This window comes from Lontra canadensis, unplaced genomic scaffold (genome assembly GCF_010015895.1).
Source record: "Lontra canadensis isolate GAN:19392208 unplaced genomic scaffold, GSC_riverotter_1.0 scaffold73, whole genome shotgun sequence".
NCBI classification, from domain to species: Eukaryota; Metazoa; Chordata; class Mammalia; order Carnivora; family Mustelidae; genus Lontra; species Lontra canadensis.
Genome location: NW_022631067.1, coordinates 2223396 through 2248461, shown reverse-complemented (window position 1 = coordinate 2248461; position 25066 = coordinate 2223396). Strand labels below are relative to the sequence as shown.

At 53.7% G+C, this 25066-nt stretch overlaps 1 protein-coding gene across 1 annotated transcript in view; it reads left to right on the top strand.

Moving 5' to 3' along the window:
* Nucleotides 1-24830, top strand: part of LOC116881351 (collagen alpha-1(I) chain-like) — a 34258-nt gene extending 9428 nt beyond the window's left edge. The window contains exons 3-7 of the mRNA XM_032881106.1: nt 18820-18972; nt 19250-19304; nt 19421-19647; nt 23285-23548; nt 24614-24830. Coding sequence (XP_032736997.1) covers nt 18820-18972; nt 19250-19304; nt 19421-19647; nt 23285-23548; nt 24614-24830 — 916 coding nt within the window. The remainder of the gene's footprint in view (nt 1-18819; nt 18973-19249; nt 19305-19420; nt 19648-23284; nt 23549-24613) is intronic.
* The last annotated feature ends 236 nt before the right edge of the window (nt 24831-25066 follow it).

The window sequence follows — 25066 nt, the reverse complement described above, 5'->3', positions numbered from 1 at the left end:
CCTGAGTTGAAATCAAGAGTCGGATGCTTAACGGACGGAGCCGCAGGCGCCCCTCACTAACCTGCCCTTAAATGTGAACTTTTAATTTTGGATCGCTTGCGGTTTCTGCAAAAGTTGGAAAGAGAAGCAAGCAGAGCGTTCCCGCACGCCATGCCTCACCTCCCCTGCGGGAACAGCTCACGTTCTCCTCACGCGTTGTCACAGCTAAGAGACCAGCACGGACCCGCTACTGTCCCCGGGAGTTCTTCAATCTCCTGGTCCCGCAAGCCGCCTCTCCCGCCACATGGTTCAGCTTTTAGCTCAACTCTCAGCCTTCAGGACAGAAGTTCTCCACTCAAAGGGAGACAAAAAGATGCATTTTCTTTATGGTAGCATTTGTTTGTGTTCAGTTCAAAGTATCTTTCCCTGGACTCAGGTCATGAAGATACTTTGCTATATTCTTTTTTTATGAAATTTTTTTACTGGGTTAAAATATACATAATGTTTGCCATCTTCCCTTTTTTGTTGTTGTTTTAAAAAGATTTTATTTATTTATTTGACAGGGAGACAGTGAGAGCAGGAACCCAAGCAGGGGGAGGGGGGAGATGGAGAAGCAGGCCCCCCGCTGAGCAGGGAGCCTGATGTGGGCCTCGATCCCAGGACCCTGGGACCATGACCTGAGCCGAAGGCAGACGCTTAATGACTGAGCCCCCCAGGCGCCTGCCGTCTTACTGTTTCATAAGTGCACAGTTCATGGTATTAAATATATTCGTAATGCTGTGTAACCATCACTACTATCCACCTCCATAACTCTGTCCTTATTAAAGGACAACTCCCCACTACCCTGTCCCGGCCCCCCTCCCCTGCTGCCAGCGCCCACCACCTACTTTCTGTCTCTATGCATTTGACGGCTCTAAGTACGTCATATGAGTGACGTCAGACACTCTGTGTGCTTCTGCATCAGGCTTATGTCACTGGGCAAATGCCCTCAAGTTTCACCCATGTCGTAGCAGGTGTCAGAGCATCCTTCCTTCCTAAGGCTGAACAGTAAATATTCCATTGTACACGCACACCCCACATTTTCCTTATTCCCTTCATCCACTGAGACATTGGGGTTGCTTCCACGTTTTCACTATTGCAGATGATCCTGTGAGTGCACAACGTCTCTTCAATCCCTGCTTTCCATTATTTTGGGTCTGTTCCCAGAAGTGGCATTGCTGGATCATGTGGAAATGCTATTTTTAATTTTTTGAGGAACCACCATGCTATTCTCAGCCTGGGTTGTACCGCTTTACACTCTTACCCATTTACGTTCCCACCAACAGCGCCCGAGGGCTTTGATTCCTTGTGAATATTTGCTATTTCCTTCTTTTTTCTTGTAGTAACCATCCTGGTGAGTGTGATCCGGTATGTCACTGTACTTACGATTTGCATTTCCCTCGTGATTACTGATAATGAACACCTTTTCATTCGCTTATTGTCCATTTGTAGCTCTTCTTTGAGAAACGTCTATTCAAGTCCTTTGTTCAGTTTTCCCAAAGATTTATTTATTTGAGAGCGATAGAGTGTGAGCAGGGAGAGGGGCAGTGGGAGAGGGAGGGAGAGAATCGCAAGCAGACTCCCGGCTGAGCGAGGAGTGGACTTGGGGCTCGATCCCATGACCCTGAGATCACGACCGGAGCAGAAATCAAGAGTCAGACGCTTAGCTGGCTCAGCCACTCAGGCACTTCCTTTGCCAATTTTTAATCAGATTTTTTTTTTTCCTCACTGAGTCTGAGGAGTTCTCTATTCCGGATATTAATCTCTTATCAAATATACGATTCACAAATATTGTCTCCCATTCTGTGGGTTGCGTTTTTACTCTGTTGATCACATTATATTTTTAGAATCTATTCATTTTTTAGTAGATCATGTAGATAGAACAATCTATTCATATTTTGAATAGATACATAAACATTGATTTTATCTTAATGGCTGTACAGCATTCCATCTTAGGATCACGTGACGGCTCACCCCTTTTTTCTATTACAACTGTGTGAACACACCTTTCTTTGGGTAAACTGTGAGTGTGGTCAGACCGAGGACTAACGGTTACACTTTATGACAAATGCGTTTGTACGCTATTGCAGACCACTGATGCACTCCCCAGAATGGCTCTTCAGTCTCATGTCCCTACCAGCAACGTAAGGAAGTACTGATTGTTACATTATATTGGGAGACGTTCAGGTTCACAAGCAAGTTTCTGGGCTCAAGTCCTAGCTCTGCCACTGACTATTACAGTCTCTATTATCTTTCTGTTTCACTGATGAATAGTGTTTCATTCTACCTATCCATTCTCCTATAGGTAGGATTTGGTAACATCCAGTTTTTGGCTTTTACAAATAAAGCTATTGTGCACATTCTAACACATGCCTTTTGGCAAGCCCGTGTGCGCACGTCTGTTGGATCTAAATCTAGAAACAGACTTGCTTGTCCTGGGGCAGGCGTTTGCTTGTTTTCGCAGAAAATGCCATGCTCTTGCCCAAAGATGTTTCACCAGCTTACGTGCCGCCATCAGGGCCCGGGAGTTCCAATTGCTCCACTTCCTGGCCAACACTTGGTGTTGTCAGTCTTTTTCCTGTTAGTGTTGGGTCTGTGGTCTGGAGGCTTACGAGAAGAATCATGGCAGCAGATGTTAGCAATGTTCCTCTCCCTCTTGCCCAGGGGAGCGAGAGTCCTGGGAAGCTGACTTTGAGTATGTCTCTCTCCCCCTGGCAAGAGAGGAGTTTTGCCAGCAGGGAATGGATTGTAAGTGGGTAGCCCTGTTTTATACATCGAGCTTATGAACTTGGTTAACGGATCTGTTAGAGTTGTTGGCCCACAATGAGAACCTGGTTCACGTTTATAGAAATCAGAATAGCAGTTGCTTCTGGGAGTGGGCTGGCTCATCGACTGGGAGGGCGGGTGAGGTGGCATTCTTGGTGCTGAGAATGTTCCAGATCTTGACCTGGAGTATATACATGGGAAACATCACTGAGGTGTACACTTAAGATTAATGCAGTTTTTTACACTGTACTGTTGGTGTAGCTTGTGTGGACTTCCATTTAAAAAAAAAGGTCACTTACACTTGGTTTCCTCTTCTTCCCCTATTGGACAAAGACCCCTTTCAGCTCAGCCACTGCGGTTCTGACCGGCAAGAGGACGGGGCATCAAGACAGAGAGGAGACTGTGTTGTCAGCTCTGAGCGAGAGAGGGGCCACTCCGGGCAGAGGCTCTGAGAGGACAGGTGACAGTCGGTGGGCTGAGCTGGTGGAAGGTGCCCAGTGCCGAGGGGCGTCACAGCGCCACGCAGGGAGGGAAGAATACAAGCCTTTCTGTTGTCTGATGTGTCAGCAGAAGGAACAAGTTAAGAAAAAGGTGTTAGTGTCAAATTTATAAGGCGCCACGCGGGGTTTGCCAGTAAAAGAAAACCCAGTTGCTCAGCCAGACTTTGAAAAATATTATTTGGTCCCTGAGTAGAAACAGATGTTGTTTCCCGTTAAGGAAATCGGCTTATCCATCCTCCCCACGCCCTGGCGGCAAGGTGTTCACACCTCGCAGGTTTCTGCTCCCTCCCGGACCAGATCCCCAGGCCAGAGCAGGTGAACAGAATTCCCCCTTCGTCACCTCTGTCACCTGCTGGTGAGGAGCTGGCTGGGAGGCTCTCCTTCCTGAACTCTGTTCCGCTCCTGTTTCCCTCCTCACCCCTCTCCCCGCTGCAGGGAACAGCGCCAGGGGCCGGGCGATCCTGTGTGGGGGTCTGGAGGGAGGCGCTCGCCCTTCGCCAAGGGTTGTTCTCAGTAGGCCTCGGGTCTGGGCTGCCCACGGCTGCGTCCTCCGCTCCCGCCGATCGGATTTTTCCAGCCGCCTTGCCCAGGTGAACAACAATTCGTGCTGAAGGTAGGCGGGTGTGATGGTCCGGGTCCCCGTAAAGCTGCCCGTGGGTGGACCCTGGGCTAAACCATAAGGTGGGTTGAGCTCTGCTGGCGGAGTGTCACCGTGTCTGTGCCTCTCGGGTCCTGCTTCTCACATCCGCCTGCTTGTCCTCCAGGGTGACCCGTCCGCCCGCCACACCCCCGCGCCCGGCTCGCTCTGGGCACCCACGGTCGGCCTTCCAGCCCGTGGACTCGCTTCCACCTTCTAAAGGGTTTTCACACAGACCCTGGTCCCTTGACATCCTAATAAGCTGTCCCGCCGCGGCCCGCAGGCCGAGTAAGGACGCCCGGTCTCCGCAGCGCGGGCTGTTCTTTCGCTTTGATTCATGGGACCTGGACGCACAGTAGCTGGGGGGCTTTTCAGAGGTCGCTAAGGGCGTGCGGTCCCCAGCTGGTGTCCCGAGCCTGGCTCCCGCACCGGGCAGAGAGCTCGTGGGGCCTCACGGGGACTCCCCGGCTTCTCAAGAGGGAAGCGGTGAAAAGAACACTCCAGGGGAGGGACAGGGGCATGACAGCGAGCGCCCTGGGCTTGGAAGCCTCCCAGCCCGGCACCACGGACACAGCCCCTGACCCCCAGCGCGGCGCCGGTGAGGAACAGACCTCGACTTCATGCCAGGGTCAGGCCCGGGAGATCGTCAGCGCTCCTCAAATGCAGCGAGCCACACAGCGGGGCCCACGGGCGACTGCTGGATCGTCGCCTTCCGGTGGGATTTGCCACGACCTCTGTGCAATACGGTAGACTTGGCTCTTGAGCTCCTAAAACGTGGCTCATGAGAATGCATAACTAAACGTTAATTTTATTTACTTTCCACTCATTAATTCGTAGTTTTATTTAAATAGCCAATGTGGCTAAGGCTACTTTGTTGGACATTGCAGGAAACACTACTTTGGAGAGCAGGGGAACGATCATCTGAACTTCTCTGAGTATTTATTTTCATCTAAAACATGAAGAAGCCACCTTGGCCAGGATTGACTCTTCAGAGTGACACTGGGGCCCTCACGCATTTAGTCCCTCCAGTGGCCCCTGGCCCATGAGTATGGAGCTGTCCCGGCCAGAAGGTCCTAGTCAGTGTTGACTGTGGCTCTGTTCAGAATCTTCGAAACAGCCTAGTTGTGTCTGTTTTATTGGGTTTATGAATGATCTGGTTTTAAAGAAAACTAATCCTTGCAAAGGGGAACACTGACTTCAGAAGAACCCTGCTTCGGACTGTAGACTGGCGATCCTGCTGACGACACGGTCCCCAGCAAACACCAAGATGGCGGAAGGGACCCTGTCCCATGCAGCTTCAGCGGACACTCCCGGGGCAGGACAATGACAGCCCACTCAGGCCTCACAAGGCCACGCGATTCCGAATGATCTAGACCGAGTTGTTGATACAGATTCATGATCACCAATGGTAACCCTCGTCTCGGTACATGTGGTGTCTTGAAATGTCAGCTGATGACGCCGTGAAGTCATCAAGATGGCACTTAAGGATGAAAACCTTGAAGATGATGATGAAATTTTACCATTTTTAAGAACCTACAGCACAATACAAAAGTTCACTGAATATCGGATACATTTCCAGAAGCCTCTTTTGAGTGTTTGAACTGAGCAGCGATTTAAGTCAGATACCACCGAGTAGGACGTCCGACTGTGGTTCCCACAGCTGACGGACAAAGAAAACCATGGGGTGGCAAGTGGAAGCGCCTTCCCTTTGTCAGGAAGCGCCGTCGGAATGCACGTCGAAAACACTGGCCAACACTGAGGGGACGAGGTTAGAATCCATTACACAGTGTGGGAAATTTGCTACACAGCTGGAGAAGCGCATAGATGTTCCTTTTTTAAACTTTCCACTTTGAAATAATTTCAGATTTACAGAAACGTTGCAAAGCTAGTACAGAGTCCCGCGTACCCTTCGCCTCGTGCCCCGAATGTTAGCACTCACGCAGCCACCGTGCACGGGCCGAGACAGGGAGATCAGCCCCGATGCGCACTCTCTGCTGTCCTTGTCCGAGCCGCTCCCATCTTCCCGCCACTGGCCTTTTCCCAGCAGGAGTCTATCGGGATCCGCACTGCGTGTAGCTGTGGGAGCTCCTCGGACTTCTCCCGTGTGGGATGGTTCCTCCGTCTTTCTTTGATTTCTCTGCCTTTCATGACCTTGACACTTTAAAAAAATAGATTATTTATTTATTTATTTGAGGGGGGGTGTGCACGTGGGGTGAGGGGCAGAGGGAGAGAATCTCAAGCAGATTCCACACTGAGCACAGGGCCTGGTTCGGGGCTCCATCCCATGACCCCAAGATCATGACCCAAGCTGAAATCAGGACACTCACCTGATTGCTCCCTCATCCAGCGACTGATGACCTTGACTCTTTGGAAGCGCAGCGGCCGGTTAGATACCTGTTTTCTCAGAATGGACCGAGGTTGTGCATATTTGGCAGGAACACCAGAGACGATGCTGGGTCCTTCTCAGCCCCTCCTCGGGGTCAGTCTCTCTCCTGGCTGGCGGTGGTGACCTTGATCTCCTGGTCAGAGCCCTGGAGAGTAACTGGGGCTCCTCTTCAGATTAGTAAGTATCTTTTTTTTCTTTTTAAAGATGTTATATATTTATTTGACAGACAGAGATCACAAGTAGGCAGAGAGGCAGAGAGAGAGGGGGAAGCAGTCTCCCCGCTGAGCAGAGAGTCTGATGCGGGGCTTGATCCCAGGACCCTGAGATCATGACCTGAGCCGAAGGCAGAGGCCTCAAACCACTGAGCCACCCAGGTGCCCCGAGATTAGTGAGTATCTTGAGGGGAAACACGTCTCTGCGGGTATCCTGTGACTCATCGAGGTCCGTATGTCTCCAGTGTGTCTTGATTCGTGGTGCTGACTGCGTTCCGCTTCAACGATGAAATGTTAAAAAGATCCGTTCCCCCTGCATATGTAAAGAAAGCTGTGCTATGGGACATACATTCTTTTTTTTTTATAATTTTATTTTATTTTTTAAAATATTTTTATTTATTTACTTGACAGACAGAGATCACAAGTAGGCAGAGGCAGGCAGAGAGAGAGAGGAGGAAGCAGGCTCCGCGCCAAGCCGAGAGCCCGATGCGGGGCTCGATCCCAGGACCCTGAGCCAAAGGCAGAGGCTCAACCCACTGAACCATCCAGGCGCCCCATGGAACATACATTCTTAATAGTAAATGGCTTTTTATTAAATAAATTCCACTGGCAAAACTGTCCACTATAGGAGAGGATGTCGGGGGAGGTCAAAGTTTCTACAGCACACGGGGGCTTGTCCTCGTACCTGCATAAGTGACTTACAGCAGCAAACTCCCAGAGTCACCGTCCTGTGGGTGCCCCAGATGTTGCCAACACATCTATGCTGATTTAGAAATAAAAACGTAAAAGAATGTTTATAGGGGCGCCTGGGTTGCTCAGTTGGTTAAGCGACTGCCTTCGGCTCAGGTCATGATCTTGGAGTCTCAGGATCAAGTCCCAAATTGGGCTCCCTGTTTTGCGGCGTGTCTGCTTCTCCCTTTCCCACTCCCCCTTCTCATGCTCTCTCATTCTCTCTCACAAAAAAAGAAAAGAAAAGAAAAGAATGTTTATAGTACTTTGTGATGCGGTGGGAATGACCACGAAAACTTGTACTACACAGGATTGTTGTGGTTAAATTGCAGCCAGGTAACTTAAAGGCTGTTGGATTTAAAGACGGATAATATGGTTTTCTTTTACGAAACAAACAACAACAATAACACAGCCATTCAAGACTTCTGACCCATCGCTGGGAAAACCAGACTGTCAGAAGGATGCTTCCTAGCAGGTATTTTTTTTTTTTTTTTCAGATTTTATTTACTTATTTGACAGAGAGAGAGATCACAAGTAGGCAGAGAGAGAGGGAGAAGCAGGCTCCCCACTGAGCAGAAAGCCCAATGCGGGGCTCGATCCCAGGACCCCAAGATCATGATCTGAGCCGAAAGCAGAGGCCCAACGCACTGAGCCATCCAGGTGCCCCTCTGGTAGATATTTTTAAAAGAAGAATAAACACTCTTGATTTGTACCTTCAAGATAAAGGTGATTTTTTAAAAAGAAGGAGTAAGAAAGTAACAGCTTTTTGAAAGGAGTCTGAGAGAACATTTGGAAAACAGATGGACTAAATTTTTTATTGTTGCCCAAAATAATGCGTGTCATCTATTAAAATGCTCCTGTCTTCATACTTAAAAAAAAAAAAAAGAGACATCTTTATCTTATTTAACAATCTTCCCAACAATGGTGGGTTGTAATTCCATTTGCTAAAAAATGTTAGCCTGTAGTGCCTTATGGTTAATTTGCATGAACAACTAATTGACATCAGGGAAGATGGAAATTTACTAGCTGAGTTTCAACAAAAAAAATGTTCACAGAATTGGTGGATATGATTGGAAAATGAATAAAATGATTTGGTAAGGTAATTATTCATTAATTTTTGGATTTGTGCTTCTTAAAGAGTATTTTTCACAAGTTTGATAGCCAGTGAAATCAGGTATCAAAATAAACAACTTAGAATCAGACCCGCAGATGTTGTGTCAGAAAATGTTAGTCTAAGAGTCTCAGAAATAGTCAAGTGCGTTCGATTATGTCGCTTCCACTAAAAATCTTATCACGGAGAATAGGGCCACTTTAGTAAGCAGGGAAGGGTTTTCTGGGGGCGCCTGGGTGGCTCAGGTCGTGATCTTGGGGTCCTGGGATAAGCCCAGCATTGGGCTCCCTGCTCAGAGGGGGGCCCGTTTCTCCCCCTCCCTCTGCCCATCTGCCCCCCTCTCCAGTGCTCTTTCTTTGTCTCTCAATAAATAAATAAAATCTTTTAAAAAAAAAAGGTTTTTAGTAGGATAAATAAAAAACATAAAATTATTTTAGTGCATTTGTGTTTTTTATTTTATTTCTTCAGTGTTTCAAGAGTCATTGTTTATGCCCCACACCCAGTGCTCCATGCAGTCCGTGCCCTCCTTAATGCCCACCACCAGCCTCTCCCGTCGCCCAATCCCGTCCCCTCCCAAACCCTTGATTGTTTTTCAGAGTCCACAGCCTCTCATGGTTCTTTGTGTTTGATTCTTAACTCACCCTTTCAGCATTTTAATTGTTGTGTCCGTTCTATAACCGAGTCACATGTTAGTGCGGTAGTGCTCCAGCGCAGTTTATGTATGGACGCGGGGAGGGCTTGTGACAAGTCTCGGTTATGCGGATGTGAGAGCGACAGTGTTCGCAGGCCACGGCTCTGCGCCCGAGACGGATGTGCTCCGAGGGAATGTCCTCCAGGCTTCGTCTCCTTCTGCCCCCTCGCCGAGAAGGAACGTCGCCCCTGGTTTTAGCTCAGGAGACCTGGCGCTGAGAGGAGGCACGACACATATATGGGTCTTTTTTTTTTTTAAAGATTTTACTTATTTATTTATTTATTTACTTGACAGACAGAGATCACAAGTAGACAGCGAGGCAGGCAGAGAGAGAGGGGGAAGCAGGCTCCCCGCTGAGCAGAGAGCCCGATGCGGGGCTCGATCCCAGGACCCTGAGACCATGACCTGAGCCGAAAGCAAAGTCTTACCCCATTGAGCCACCCAGGCGCCCCTTTTGTTTTTGTTACATACGTGGGTCTTAAAAGCCATCAGGGGCTTGCTGGAATCAGAAGCCGGTCCTGTGCCTGTCCGGCCACGGGACTCTGACTCCACTGGAATCTGTCCTCAGGGCTTCATGGACTATTCTAGAATGGGCTCCCCCAGCGTGGAGGCTGGCGTCGGAAAGCCAGCGCTCACCCTCCAGGGGCGTCCACGCTGCCTTCTCGTGCCGGGCGCGGACCGAAGTCTGCAAGGAGCACCTGGAAGCAGGCGCCAGGAAGCACCCGCGTGCGAACGGCATTGGTGCCCGCCTTTCCCTAGAGGAGCAAAACCGCTCTCGCGCGTGTAGGAACAACATGGATACGGTTTGCTCCCCATGTGGGCTAACGATATTCTTTATCACTTGGAGCTGTAGAGGACCTTCACGCGGGTCACACATCCCGCTGCCACAAGGCACGCAGGGATCTGACCTCCGTGTTAAGGAAGAAGGGATCTAGGCACAGAGGGGCTGCTCTGCACAGGGTCACAGGAGTGGGAAGCCGCCCAGGCAGCACCCCCAGATCTCAGCCTCGGGACCTGCGCTCCATCTGTCGGAGCTCGTGCCTCTCCCCATCCCTGCTACACCGGAGCCCTGCGGCCTCTACCAGGTGCACGGCCACGGTCCAGACTCTCCCTTTGCGAGTCAAGTTTGTCTCCGGGAGCACTGTCTTAAGAGGCTGGTGTACTCGGAGGAGAAGGGTCTGCTACCCCCTGACTATGCCCAAGTATTATCTGTCCTATTAGGTCACTTCCCAGATGGCTGCACGAGAGAGATTTTGTGCCAGAGGAAATGGGACACGAGCCCACCGTGCACGTTTCCATCTGTGCGGGGCGGGGAGGCGTGCGGGCTTCAGGTGGGGGCTGCGTGGGGTACTGCAGCCTTCTGTAGGCTCAGGGGCCTTCAAAAGCCATTTGGTGACAGGGGTCATATTTGGTGTTTACACCAGCCGAGGGAGGAAGGGGAACAGGTGATTCTGACCCCCCCTTCGCAGATGGATTGACTTGGGCTCAGAAGGGGGGGATTCCAGGACTTTCTTAAAGTCACACGGTTGGACCTGGTTGGACCCGGTTGGAGGTCTCGCATCCCAAACCTGTTCTGCTCTGACTTCCTCTGTTTACTGAAGCTTCATTTCAGTGGTTCTTAGCAGGGGCAGCTCTGGCTCCGAGGGGCTGTTTCAGATACCCGTGGGGACATTTTGGCTTGTGTCAGTGGATGCCAGCACCTCCGGTGTCCAGGGGGCGTGGACCAGGGATGGTAAAGGTCCTGTGAAGGGCAGGTATCCCACACCGGGGGAAGCACCTAGCTTTACGGTGGCCCACTGGGCACTTTAAAAAATGCTTCTGTTACGTGTTTGCCATTATCTGAGCCTAGAGCGTACTGGTGCCATACAGGTGCCGACCGTAACGTGGGACAGTCCCAGACCTGTGCAGCCCTGGCCTGTGGCTCGCAGTCGGGTACCAGAACCTCCCTGGGAAATGGTGCCGGGCCCAGACCGCCAGCGAAGTGGCTGGACGGCTGCTGTACGTCCCCCTTTCCACATTCTAGGTGGTTCCTGGAACCGCCTCTGCTCTGGAACGGCTTCTTCTTTGCCTCCGGCCACACCCGAACACACTGTTCAGAAAGCTTCCGTGGCGTCCTGAGAAGTTTTGAAATCAGATGTCCGTGGGCTCCCTTCCCAGTTCTTCCCCTTTCTTGGGCAAGTTCCTAACTGGCTGGGCCTTGGCGTCTTTGTTTGTAAAGAGGAAGAGAGTGCCTGCCTCGCAGGGTCGTCCAGAAGCACGACGAGATCTCGCACGCGCGTGAAGCACACAGACGCCCTTCTGTCCCCTCTGTTCCCTCGGCCCCTTCCTTCAGCTGAAGGAGTCCAGTCTGCTCACTGGAACGCCACCTCATTTAAACCGAGGAGCGTACTAGTAGCAAACATCTCTCATTCCGCAGCTGTCCTTACTGAAAACAAACAAACGGAAATGCACGCGTGTCTACCGCTCTGAGCGTCGCAGGGCGTGTGGACTGCTTCGAGATTCGAACATAAGCCTCTGTCCAGGCGCACACGCACCTGCCCGTGTGCTGTTCCAGGTAAGCCTGGAAGACAGGAAGACAGGGCGGCCATGGCTCCGGAGGCCGGGGAAGCCCCATCCAGCCCTGGGAAGGCTGCCCAGTGCTGCTGGGCTGTGGCTGTCCCAGGACGAGGCGTGGAACTGAGGACCCCCGGCACGGGGGCCTGGCGGCCGGCATGGCCCTGACCGGCCGAGGGCACGCGGCGAGGAGAGGCAGGCTGCTCTCATGCAGACCCGAGCACGCCTACTGCCACCTTGATAGCCAGCGTCGATCCTACTGACCTCTGCAACCGAGGTCTCTCCTGAGGCTCCTTCCGGGACAAACAGGTGCCCAGAGAGAGAGGACGCTGTGCGGTCAGGGTGCACGGGCAGCTGTCACCTCCACGGGCAGTTCCACCACTAAGGGCCCTCATTAAGTTAGGCACTGGAGGGTGACCAGATAGCACGATTTCCTTTGGGGATTTCCAGTTGTGTCTGCATCAGCCCACGACAAAAGAAAGTCACACCAATGACAAGCCACACACTTGAGTTTTCCCATTTAAAGAATGACTTCCAGGCAGAAGTCGTGATGCTCTTTCCAAGGAATGGATTGTGCAATACAGTCCAAACCACAGTAATTTTCCAAGTGAACACGGGATAGCAGCCGTGCCTCGCGGGCCGGGCTTGGCTCAGACAGGGAAACAAAAGAAAACGTGCCACAGAAATACAGCCGAGGCATAGCTCAGAAAAAGTACCTGATTCTCCAGCGGGAAGGAACCCCAAAGCATGGTTAAGAATCTATTGACTTTCCGAGGTCTTCCCAGGGAAGGAAACTGAGGAGTGAGGTAAGCCCCCCACCCATCCCCCCGCAACGAGTCCGAGCTCTTGTTCTCTTTCGCGTCAGTGTCCGCTATGGTCGCCGCGAGCCTTCCTGGTAGTTTGTAGCACAGACGGCGCAATGTCTCGGCGGGGCGCCGAGCTAAAGGAGTCCGCGGTGGGACCCACCAGGGACCGCGGCCACCATCCCTTTGGTGACACTCCCGCGCACAGTGTGTCTGAGAAAACAGCTGGGCAAGAGGCTCCGTCTCTCTGGTCCACGGGCCATCTTTGGTCAACCGCGCGGAGCGCCCTCTCCCAGCGCGTCCTGGAGGCTGAGAGAAGCCCCCGGGGGAGCCGAGGTCCGCCTGCGAGGCTGCGATGCAAACTCCTAACTTTGAGTCACAGCGGTGGGACTGGGGGCAGCCAGTCCCCAACAGCTCTGCCCTTCCTGCAGCTTCCACAGCGGTAGCAGGTCACGTGACGCTGCGGCCCCGGGAGGCGGATGTGGGACCCTGGAGAGGCCTGAAGTGTGCCGCGTGCGGGTGTGCGGTCTCTGACACGTCACCCCTTCTCTCTGGCTGCAACCCGGTGTGGACCACCGGTTGATGGCCATGGCCGGGGGCCACCGCGGAGCACTACTCTTCATCCTGGACGGCCGCCTTGTGACTGTTCCGTGAAAAAGTGACGCATGGGTCTGGTCTCTGGGTCTTTCTGTCATAACAGCTTAGCGCTACCCTTACCAAGACAGGTCCTGGCATTCCATCTACCCCTTTACTGCTCGGCGTGGTACCCTAGATGTCATGAAAGAGGACGGTCTTAACTGAGTACTCAGGGTGTGCAGAATCAGCATGGTTCTGTGCTCTAACCAGGAATGTAGAACTTACCAGAAAAACACTCATATAGTCAAGAAACTGTTTTGTGTGCAGTTAGTGACTGCTCAGTTGAACCAGAGGACTGGCCGTTGCCTCGGGTAGTGAAATGACTGCAAGCAGTAATTCTTCCACTGCTGGCAAAATGAAAACTTCTCACTAAAAGGTATCCTCTTTCCAGAGCCTGTGGTTGTCCCAAACAACCTTGGGGCGCTGGGGCGCTGGGGGCTCAGTTGGTGAAGCATCTGACTTCAGCTCAGGTCATGATCTCAGGGTCCTGGGATCGAGCCCCGCATCGGGCTCCCTGCTCAGTAGGAGTCTGCTTCTCCCTCTCTCTCTGCCTGCTGCTCCCCCTACTTGTGCTCTCTCTCAAATCAACAAATAAAATCTTAAAAAAACAAACAACTATCCTCCTGCAGGATTTTTTTTTTTTTTGAGATTTTATTTATTTACTTAACAGAGAGAGAGATAGTGAGAGAGGGAACACAGGCAGGGGGAGAAGCAGACTTCCCACTGAGCAGGGGGCCCAGTGTGAGACTCGATCCCAGGACCCTGGGATCACGACCTGAGCGAAGGCAGATGCTTAATGGTTGAGCCGCCCCGGCGCCCCCCTCCTGCAGGATTAAAGACTGTGCAGATTTTGCTTCCAGATAATGCCACATAAACACCTGATTGGATGTTTTAACTCATTAAAATATTAATTCCTAAAAATATAGATAAATAAATAACAACTACCTGAACACCCTGGGTAGTGGCCACAGATAGGCCTATTCTGGAGGGGAGGTGACATGTGGGCAAAGGTCACACTACTTGTAGAGTCTCCTGTTTCCATGGTTTCTGGCATGAGGACAGGATCCAGACTTCATCATCTGGGGCAGCTAAAACTTGAACACTGGCAGTCTCTTTTGCCTGAACCAAAAGAAGAGTTTGGGACAACCACAGGCTCTGGAAAGGAAGGAGAAATTTTGGAAAGAGGAACATGGAAGGGGAAGCCCCAAAATTTGTGCATAAATTCTGCTTGAGTCTCTGCTGAGCCCTGAACCAAGCGTGCATGGAGCAGACTCCAAGCAACTCAGATAAGAATAAAAGAACTGAACTGAGATTTGAACCAAGAACCTGGAGACAGCATCTGCAGTTTTAGTTCAACAAAGTGAATCTGTTATTAAAACACAAAGCAAAAAAATCAATACTCTTCAGAGGAATATAACAGAACCCTGGTCTGCATGACAAAACATTTACCATGTCCAGGATATAATACAAAATTGGGTTTTTGAAGGGTTCTCATCTGGGGGAAGTTTTGCCGCCAGGGGGGACATCTGGTAATGTCTGGAGAGATTTTTGATTGTTGTGACTACAGGCAAGGGAGAGACCGGGAACAAACATGGTATAATGTACAGGACAGTCCCCAGAACAAAGAATTATCTGGTCCAAGATGTCCACAGAGCTGACATATTTGAAGAAAAAGGAAAATATGACCCACCTGCAAGGAAAAAAAAAAGCAGTGAAGACTCACACCAAGATAACCCAAATGCTAGAATTAGCAGAAAAAAAATATTTTTAATGATTTTATTTATTTATTTGACAGAGAGAGATTACAAGCAGGCAGAGAGGCAGGCAGAGAGAGAGAGAGAGGAGGAAGGAGCTTCCTGCCAAGCAAAGAGCCTGATGCGGGGCTCGATCCCAGGACCCCGAGATCATGACCCGAGCCGAAGGCAAAGGCTCAACCCACTGAGCCTCCCAGGCGCCCGCAGATATATATTTTAAACAGCTATTATAAATATCCCAATGATATAAAGGAAAATAGACTCATAATAAATTAAAAAAAAATCTCAGCACAGAAAGAGAAACTGTAGCAAAGAACACAATGGGAATTCTAGAAAAGAGAAAGATACTATCTAAATTTCAAGTTTTTTCCGAGCCGCAGGTCCTCCTGTTCCACCACCGTCTTCCCCTCCACCTTAATTTTCAGAATTTCTGTCTGAAATACAAAGTTGACTAGATGCGATTAATGGTAGGACGGCGATGAGGGCGGGAAGGGACAGTAAATGTGGGGGCAGAAAGACGGGAATGAGCCCATGTGAAGAGATAGAGAGGAAGAGATTTATAGACAAGTCAACTAAGCCTGAAGACCTTGCGGACAATAACAAAAGGTCGAGTATACGAGTATTTGGAATCCCAGAAGGAAGGAGTGAGAGGCTCAGGAAAATAATTGAAGAAATAGTGGCTAAATTTTTCTAGTGCTTGATAAAATCACACATTAGCGAAGTTAAGAAACTCAGGAATAAGTTAAGAAACTCAGACGGGGCGCCTGGGTGGCTCAGTCATTAAGCGTCTGGCTTTGGCTCAGGTCATGATCTCAGGGTCCTGGGATTGAGCCCTGCACCAGGCTCCCTGCTCAGCAGAGAGCCTGCTTCTCCCTCTCCCACTCCCCCTGCTTGTGTTCCCTCTCTTGCTGTGTTTCTCTCTGTCAAATAAATAAATAAAATCTTAAAAAAAAAAAAAAGAAAGAAACTCAAGCAGAATAAATGCAATGAAAACCATGTCATAGTCAAGGTGTGGCAAACCGCATTCCCTAGGCAGGTGAGCAGGGCTCCTCTGGTCCCGAGAGGACCTGTGCTCCGTGTGGTGCCTGGCTTTCGGAGCGGACAGTCACAAAGCCCTGTGCTGTCCAGAAGGGCTCGTCCTGTGTGTCTGCTTCTGCCGCCCCACACGGCACGCGGTGAAGCCTCAGGACGGCAGCTCGATTTAACTAGAATTCTACGCAGCTGGAGCATTTAAAAAGACTGCTAGTGCCATTAATTGTACAAAATATACATTACATACAAAATTAATAACTTTCATTTATAAATATGAGATCTGATGGAATAAAGGATACGTTTACGACAGCAACAACTTTAAATGCTGCTGGACACAGAAGAAAATGTGCAGATGGAGAGGGATGGGCGTCCATGGTAGGAACTCTGCTCACCACAGTGACGCCAGTTCTCTAGTTCACTTAAATACTGAGCTCCATCCCATTTTATTTTATTATTATTTTTAAAATAAATTTAACCTATTTTTAAAAAAGATTTTTTCCATCCATTTGACAGAGATAAAGCAAGAGCAGGGGGAGTGAGAGAGGGAGAAGCAGGCTTCTCTGAGCAGGGAGCCCGATGTGGGGCTCGATCCCCGGGATCAGACCTGAGCCAAAGGCAGCCACTTAACGACTGAGTCCCCCAGGTGCCCCTTGATCCCATTTTAAATGCTAGCAATGTTGAGTTTTTGTAACATAAGGCAAGTAGATTATAAAGCCTGTAAGAAACACACGTGTGAAATTGATGTGAATTGTTTCTGGAAAGATGCACAAGAAACTGAAGGCTGGCCCTGGGAGGAAGGGGTGTGCCTGGATGCTGGAGACTGGAAAGATTGATGGAATCATCTTTAAAGTCCAGAAAATGAATACAATATTATTATATAATTAAGTGGCATTTCGAAGCAGTGGGAAAGTGTGTAATCACCTCAAAGACAAAGTTCCAGCCACCAACCCAGAGTTACCGAAGTAAACACCATACGAGCACAAGATGTGAACATGAGTAATGGAACCTTAGAAGTAACAGAAGACAAAAGGGAGGGTCACCAAATCATCTGATTCAGGAAGACCGCTTTCACTCCGACAAAATCTGGAAGCCAGAAAAGGAAAGGTGGACACATTGGACCAACCCCACTCCCCCGCTGACTGGTCGGCAACCACCATCACAAACAAAATTAAATGATAATCAGCGAATGAGGAAAAATGCGTGTAGCTCCCATAACAGAAAAATGGCTAATACGCTTCGTCATATGAATTCCTAAAAATCAGTATTTTAAAAGGCCAGGCATTTCATAGGAAGGTGGGGAAAGTATATGAAGAGGGTATAGGAAAAAACGTAGCTGGTTCTCCGGGGCTCAGACCCACAGCGAGAAGATGCAAACCGGCACGATGCTGAGAGGCAAGTCCTTTATCTCTCACGGTGGCAAGGATTATTACGAGTAAGGTTTTGCACTCGCGCTGTGTTTGTAAAGGTGAGGAGGAGACAGGCAGTTTGCACGCCGCTGCAGGGAGCTTAAGTTGGAACCTCTGGGCGCAAACGTTCGACGAGATTTAAAACATATCCGGTGTCTGGCGAGATTTGAAATGCGTGAAGCCTTCCTCCCGCAGCAACGGCCTCTGTGCGCGAAACCCTCTGGCCCAGCGTGCCGGGCACAGCACTGCCCGTGAGAGCGCGATCTCGGAAATAACTTCGTGTCTGCGGGGCGGGAAATACACGTGCGCGCCAGCGTCGGTGAGATGGAAAATGGGGTTCTATGTGGGCCGAATGAAGCTGTCTCAGTATATACAGGAGAAACAACGACACGAGGACGTGTATCAGCGCCCTCCTTGGCAGACAGTGTCCTGTACACGCAGGTGCAGGCACTGGGTGCCAGGGCCGTGTCCTTTTCACGGATCACGCGTCACGTAAATCCTTGTGTTGTCAGGAAACTGTGCTTGTCCCTGGAAAGAAGAAAGGAGAGCCCGAGGGACGCAGGTGGTGTCAGGCACACGTTACACAGTCAGAGGATGGGGGCGCCTGGGTGGCTCCGTCGGTAAGCGTCTGCCTTCCGCTCAGGTCTGGAACCCAGCCTCCCGGGATCGAGTCCTTGTCCGGCGGGGAACCTGCTTCTCTCTCTCCCACTACTTCTCTCTCTCTCTCTCTCTCTCTCTCTCTCTCTCAAATAAATAAATAAATAAATAAAATCTTAAGAAAACAAAGAGTGACACAAACACAGAAGAGCGAAACAAAAGACTTGTGAAATTTTCATTTATTCTTTCCGCAGTGTTTATGACCCCCCCCCACCCCGGCTTACTTGAGTTGAGTGATCCCGTGGAGAGAAGACACAGGAAGCTCAAAGCCACACTAACTTTTCCCTGCGTGGAGACGCTTTTCTGCAAAGCCTGGAGCCCGGACCAGCCTGTGGCTCTGGGATGAGGTTCTGGAGCAGGGAAACGGGCGGCCCCCCGAGAAGCCAGACACCACGCAGGGCTCTGTCGCACGTCGGGAAGCTGATATGTGGCAGATGGGGCGCATCTGTGCCCCTGCTGGAGGCCACAGGGCTGACACGCGTGGGTTTCCCACCTCGGGCCGGTCCACACGGCAGTCCGCGGGCCAGGCGCCCAGCGACCTTCTGTGGCCCCGTCTCTGCCGGCAGGGGCTTGGGCTCCGGCGTCCGCGAAAGAGAAGCTGCTCCTCCCAGCCTGGGAAGAACTGAAGGCTGGACGTGGCGGTGGTTTGTTGGCCTCGGGTTTGTCTGGTACAAATGCAGGACGGCTGGGGACGGGGTCGTGCTGGCGAACGGAATATTCTAGTTCAGAGAAAGGCTTTCGTGGCGTGCATTAACTGCTAACTTGCAAAGAATGTAACAAAGCACGCGATTCGGAAGGCACCTTGGGTCATCAGCAGGAACTCGTGGGGTTTATGGGTTTGAGAGACAAAACAGTGGTCCGGAGATGGGTCTCCAGCTCAGCCCCCGCCATACACAGTCCTTTGCCTGGGACCTCTCTGGGCTCCCAGGGACGAGGGCCAGACCTCCTCGGCGGGAGGTGCCCAGCGCGCCCCCTGGCGGGCCGCCGTCGCTCCGGCAGCCTCATCGCCTGGCGCGCGGCTCCCCGACCTGGATGTGGGGGGCCGGGCCGGGCTTTCCGAGCCCGCGGAGACAGGGAAGAGGTGTCTGTCCCGGCCCTGCCCCGGCGCCGGCCTGCTCCCCGGGAAGCTCGACGGTCCCGTTTTTCAGTCGACAGTGTGCAATTCTGTCACTTTGTCTCTCGGGAACTAATGCAGTGAGCTAAGGGTTGAGGAAGTGCCCGGAGCCCAGAGCCCTCGGGTACTGAAAACAGGACCTGCCCGGGGGCCTTCTGCCCCCTCGCCCGGTACCCGCTCACCGTGGGAACAGCAGGGGTGCTTCCTCAGCGCTCTGCCAAACCCTTCCCTTAATCCTCCGCAGTCCGTCCAGGCGGCTCGTCTCCTCCCCGTCCCAGAGGAAAGCGATGTTCGAGGTCGTATGTTCGGGAAGCTCGAGCCCCTGTCTGCGGCCCCGGGGAGTCTCCTGCCCCTGTACCTGCCGAGGGGGCTGCGCACCTGAGAGGGCGTCGGGAAAAGGGTCTTGCTCTTGCAGGTCCACTCTGACCTTGACACCGGCGGTCAAGGTCAAGCCTTTCCAGCCGCGGCCTCTCACACGGGCTCCAGGGCTGGGGCCTTCAGCAAAACCCTGCAAAGCCAGGCTCTCGAGCCCGGGTCTCTGACCAAAGGAGCCGTCTCCCCGGAGCACAGGCTCCGCATCCTGGGGCCTCCGGCTCGTCCAGGCTGCCCCGACCAGAGTCAGCCCAGCGCCACCATGCCCACGTGGGGCCGGAGCACAGCCAGTCACTAGCCTGTGGTGGGTCCCCTTCGTGGATGCTGGGCCTGCGGGTTCGAACCCGGCTGGCTTATGGAGGCCAGAGTTCCCCTCCCGTCGGCGTCCCCATCGCACTACACTGTGGTCCCTCCAGTCCATTCTGCTCCATTCCTCTCCCTGCCGTCCTCCTCGCTCTGTTATGCTCCTTCCTGTTCTGGGAAGGACTGAGGGGGGCAACCAACCAGGGCCGTTTCCTTCCTCTGGTAGGGAGCCCCTTGGCTCTGAGCTCTGTTCTTTCCTCTGACTCCTGGAGGGCCGGACTCCCTTCGACAGTGCTCCTGCGGCCTGTCCTGCGGGCAAAGAGCAGCTAGAGGGAGCTGGCCTTGGGCAATGTCCAGAATCTGAAACAAATTGGGGCCAGGGCCAAAGGGGAGGGGCCCTTCCAGGTGGGGAGTAGGAGGAGCAGACTGGGGGCCTGGGTGGGGGTGCGTTAAGCTGGGGGGCCGAGTCAGCTGGGAGCAGGGGCTCGGAGGTAGGAAGAGGGGGGCTGAGACACACGGAGCACTGAGGGAGAGCGATGCCCACCTCCCAACGAGCCCCTGACCCTGCTACTCCCCAGTGTTCCTTAGTGGCTGTTGCTTTCCTTTAATTACACACGTTCTTGTCTCTAGAACAAAGTATTTCCAGACGCTGGAAGGCCTTAGGGATCGACTGTCTATCGGTGTGAACCTGAGACTCAGAGACCTTGGGTGACTGCCCAGGATCACCAGCTTGGCATCTCTGGGACTTGACGGCGGGTCCCCCAGCTCCCGAGACCCGGGGGCTCCGTCCCAATGCCCAGTTGCGCCCCCCACCCCTGCGGGAGGAACGACTTCGACGGGGCGGGACTCATCTCCTTCTGCTGCGTGCAAAGTGCTACAGCTCACGGCTCGAAAGAGCACACACTCCCCACAGTTCCTGTGGGTCGGGAGCCTGGGCCTGGCTCTGTGGGGCGCTGGCCCCTCTGACACTGGGTTTTCTTAGTTTCTCTCTCCCTCGTCCCGCCTCTGACCTCTGGGCATCAGAGGCCTTCTGTTCTTCAGTCCCATGGGAGCTTGCTGCCTCGACGTGCTGGGCTCCCGTGTGGGGACGGCCTTGGTGAGTGTCGGAGGAGGGCCCGCGCTCACGGGGCAGTGCGTTATATGCGCACGTATTTTTACGTTATTCGACACCCCACTCCCCGCACGGGACTTCCAGTAGGTTCTTCTTGGGAAGTCTTTAGGGTACATTGTAATTAAACGACCTTCCGGAAAAGTCAAAGGATGGACGGGCTGGTGGATGCATTGCCTTGGGGACTTTCTGTGCCCTTGTTGGTCAAAGGCGGGGGGGGGGGGCTTTATTTAGGAGGGTCAGGTGTCCATTCCTGTGGCCACGAGAGCGTGAATGTGTCCGTTCTGATTTACCCAAGGGAGAGGATTGCTCTAGGAAATGGCCAAATCACATTCCAGGCCCCATTTTTCAATCTAAGCTCACTTGAAATGAGATTCTCAAGGCAGGGGAGGGGATGACAGGAAAACAAGAAAATCGATCTGCGCGAGAGTGTTTCCACAGACAAGTTACACCGAAGACGTGACAGGCTCACTCCCCGAGGGCGAAGCTTTGCGCAGGGACAGCTCAGACACAGCCGCAAGGGCCCACCCACCTCCTGTGCCGTTTCCCTGTGTACGTATCCAAAGATGGGATATGGGATCATAACCGAAGAACTATGTCCGAATAAGTCAAAGATAGCTGTTTTGGCAAGTATAAAATAGGAACGCTAAGCATTAAGAGAACAACGTTTTGTTTTTTCTTTCATATAATTGTAAACGGTTTTGTTTTCTCTTAGCTGGATCTAGAACAGGGACATGTCCCTGGTTCTCCGGAGGGCCACAGAGATGTGTGTGTGTGCGGGTGGGTTTGTCCCGTCCTCGAACACAGGGTAGCGCTGACTAGCACCAGGGCCGGCTCCCGCTGGGGGTGAGCACGGGGAGGTGGTCCCCTCCGCAGGGTCTCCCGGCTCACACCCTGGGGACGGCCTGGAAGCCCCTCACTCTCCAGGTTACTGGAGTTGGCTGCGGTTTTGTTTGGATTCTCACCTGGAATTATCAGTGGCGTCCCCTAATTATCGTGGCCAGATTATTGAGGATTTCTGTGGTTTTAAGGAGTGGTGAGTGTCGGAGGAGGGCCCGCGCTCACGGGGGGCCTCACGTATTATTTCCTCAAAAATATGCCCTCGGAGCACTCTGCCTCCAATTCCCGTCCTGGCGCGGGGGGTTAGCAGGTGGCCAGGAAGGGGACGCGGGTGGCACTGCTGCCCCCTCCTGGTGGGCGCGCGCACGGTGACAGCCGTGAAGGACGCCTGGTTCCCCGAGCAGTTCCCCACTGACCAGGCTGCGCCTCAGACGTGGACGCTGGGGCTTTTCGGGAGCAGCTGACTGCTGCGGCGACTCCCTCCTGGACACGAGTCCACAGCAATGGTGGCACTGGTGCCAGATTTAGGCTGGTTCTGGGGTCTCGCTTCCCCTACTGCATCCCAGGTCTGAAATACTGAGGGAAAATGTGGCTCTACCCGACCTCGTCGTCATCTCAGGCGCAGCACTCTGTCCACACACGTCCTCGCTTTCAGTAGAGCGTGTTCATTGGTCCGCTCAAAGCCACGACCCCCAAGTCCGGGGGCTGGTTTAGGACGACCTCCCAGCACGATCGTGATTCACAGGGCGCCGGCTAGCGCGGGCTGAACAGTCGAACCCACCAACAGTCGTGGTCGGTGGCTAGTATTCCCTCCAAGTCAAGACGGGGAAGCCGCGACCCAGCGCCAAGACACTAGCCCACGGTCACGGCGCTCGGGCCGCCCTCAGACCGAGCTGCCGGTTCAGGACCCCAGCCACGCACGCTCCTTTGCAACAGCGCGTGACCCAAGAGGGCGTCCGGGCTTCTCAAATCTCAGCCCCGAGAGGGAGCTCCGGTCCGCCCGGGGGCCCCTCTCTCCCGCGTGCCCAGGCTGAGGTCGGTCACACTCAGAGGGAGGTCGGCTTTCCAAGGGGTCGGGTTCCCTAAAGGAGTTTTCGTGCCAGCTGGGACGTGGCTCTGGTGGCTGATCCCTGTGACGGTCCCACCCAGCCAGTGGAGGCTCCGTTTCCCGAGGCAGAGCACCCACCAGAGGGTAACGGCTCCCGTAGCTGGCTTCCCGCCAGGCATCAGGGGACTGCCTCTTCCACTGTGTCCCTGGGGGAAAATGGGGGTCCCAAGGCCGGTGGTGAATGATGTGGGGTTTCGTGATTAATCGATTCAGAAGGGGTGACTTCCAACGCCAGGGCCAGCTGGGCGCATGGCGGGGCCGGGCTGCTGGGCCTTCCCTCACGCACACCTCACTCTTCCAAGGGAGGGAAGCAAAGGGAGTAACATCTATGAATGTGCCCCCCAAAATTAAATTGTATTTACATGAACCCTATCTTCCTTCCTTTCTTTTAATTAAACCATGCTGTGTAAAGTCCTGGGACCCAATCTAGATGAGCAAATGCACACCTGGGGAAACTGTCTACAGGCCTGACGGGTTGGGGGTGAGGCTGGGGCGAGGGGCAGCCGCCATTCTGGGACACATTTCCCTGGCTCCCACCTTCCGTGCAGGGCATCAGCGGGGACAGCTGGCACCGGGGATATAGTTAGCCTGCCCGGAGCAAGGCGAGGGCTCCTCGAGCTCCTCCCCGACGGTCAGCAGGTGCGCTGGGCAGAGCAGCAGGTGGTACGCCCCCGGGGTCCCCAGCGAGTTCCTGAAGCCTCAAGCGTTGCCCCACCAACTCCCTTCTCCCAGACCGAGGGGTCTGAGGACGGAGGACCCTCCCCTGCGGAGGCACATGGGTCCAGTGCGGTCGCCTCCCTGTACGACACCCGGTCTGTGGGAGGACATGCGATGGCAACTACCGAGGCAAGCCTCGTCCCCCGCAGCCCTGCCCCACAGCCCCCTCCTGCTGGAGACCCTCCAGTTGTCACTCCCCCTCTGCTGGTGGACAGCGCGGACCGCTGTCCCCACTCCACGACGGGAAGCCAGGCTCAGGGGACGACACAGCAGCCACTTCACGCAAGGGCTTGAGGTCAGATGGTCTCTGTGCGCCGAGGGGCGTTCTTTGGGACCGCAGGCTCCACAGGCCCAGGCGGCCCGCTGCCTCACACGTCCTGGTGCCCCGGCATGGGGACAGTGCGGACCCACAGTAGGTGCTGGATGAGTAGCTGAGGGTCTGCACGCCCTGTGCTCCCCCTTTCCTACCGCAGCTTCCAAACCTCCTGCACGATGAGGGGTCCTGAGGGTGGTGCCCCAGAGGGACTTCAGGGCCCCAGACCCTTGGATCCTCTTCTGGCAGTTTCCCAAGGAGAATTTCTCAGGTGGAGAGGGAGAAGGATCAGGTTTGACGGCGCGTCACCGATTGCGTCAATGTCCTCCGCTTCCACCGGTTCCCCGATCAAGCAGGGCCTCACTCAACGCCTCCCTGACTTGAATCCGGTAGAAAACGCAGCCCGGCCGAGGACGAAGGCTTCAGACCGGACGGCTGTCCGAGTTGCGGTCTCTTCCTGCCGTCCTCCGCACAAAGCCATCGCTACTGGGCACGAGTTACGCTGGCAGGATTTCTGTCCCTCCTGCCAGCTGCCCTTTACGTCTCTGAGTCCAGGGGCTGGTCTGCTGCAGAGACGATGCGGGAAGCTGTGCCCTGATTCCACAGAGACCTGATGGACGCCGCCGGCCAGTGTCCGCGGAGGAGGGCGGAGCCATGTGTAGCGGCCACCGCGCAGCGTCGGTCCTGGGTCTGTGAGGAGCCGGGAACACGCGGCGGGGTGGGCGGAGTCCCACCGAGCTCCAGTCGTCAGGTTCCTTCCATGGACCCAGCCCCCGCCCCCACCCTGGCGGAGGGGAGTCCTTGTCCCTGCGCTGCTCCCGTGACCGTGGGTGTCCGTCTCCGGCAGACGGCGGGCTGCCGAGTGGCCGGCCCGTCACAGTCTGCAGATTCCGCATCTCCTGGGCCCCCTCACCGGGCCTGCCACTCGCCGGTCCCCGCAGTCGGAATGGACGGCCGCCCGCACGGATGAACGAGGGGTCCACTTCCCTTCACGTGCTTACCACGAGTTACAGGGAAGATTACCTCCTGACCCCCCAATCCAGACTGCTTACCCCTCAGACTGAGGGGCCTTCAGGAATCAGACCCCCCAAGCCCCGGCACGGAGGACGGGGCGGAAAGAAGGGGTCGCGCACGCTCGCGCCCCGGGCCCTGAGCACCGAATTTCACGCTGCACCTGGGACAGGCAGGCGAGCACCCGGCAGGGCCCGGTCGGCAGACGGAAGACGGCGTGCTGCATGCCGGCCCGTGGGTGCCGGGACATGCCCGTGTCCCATGTGACGACCGTGCCTGAAGTCCACCA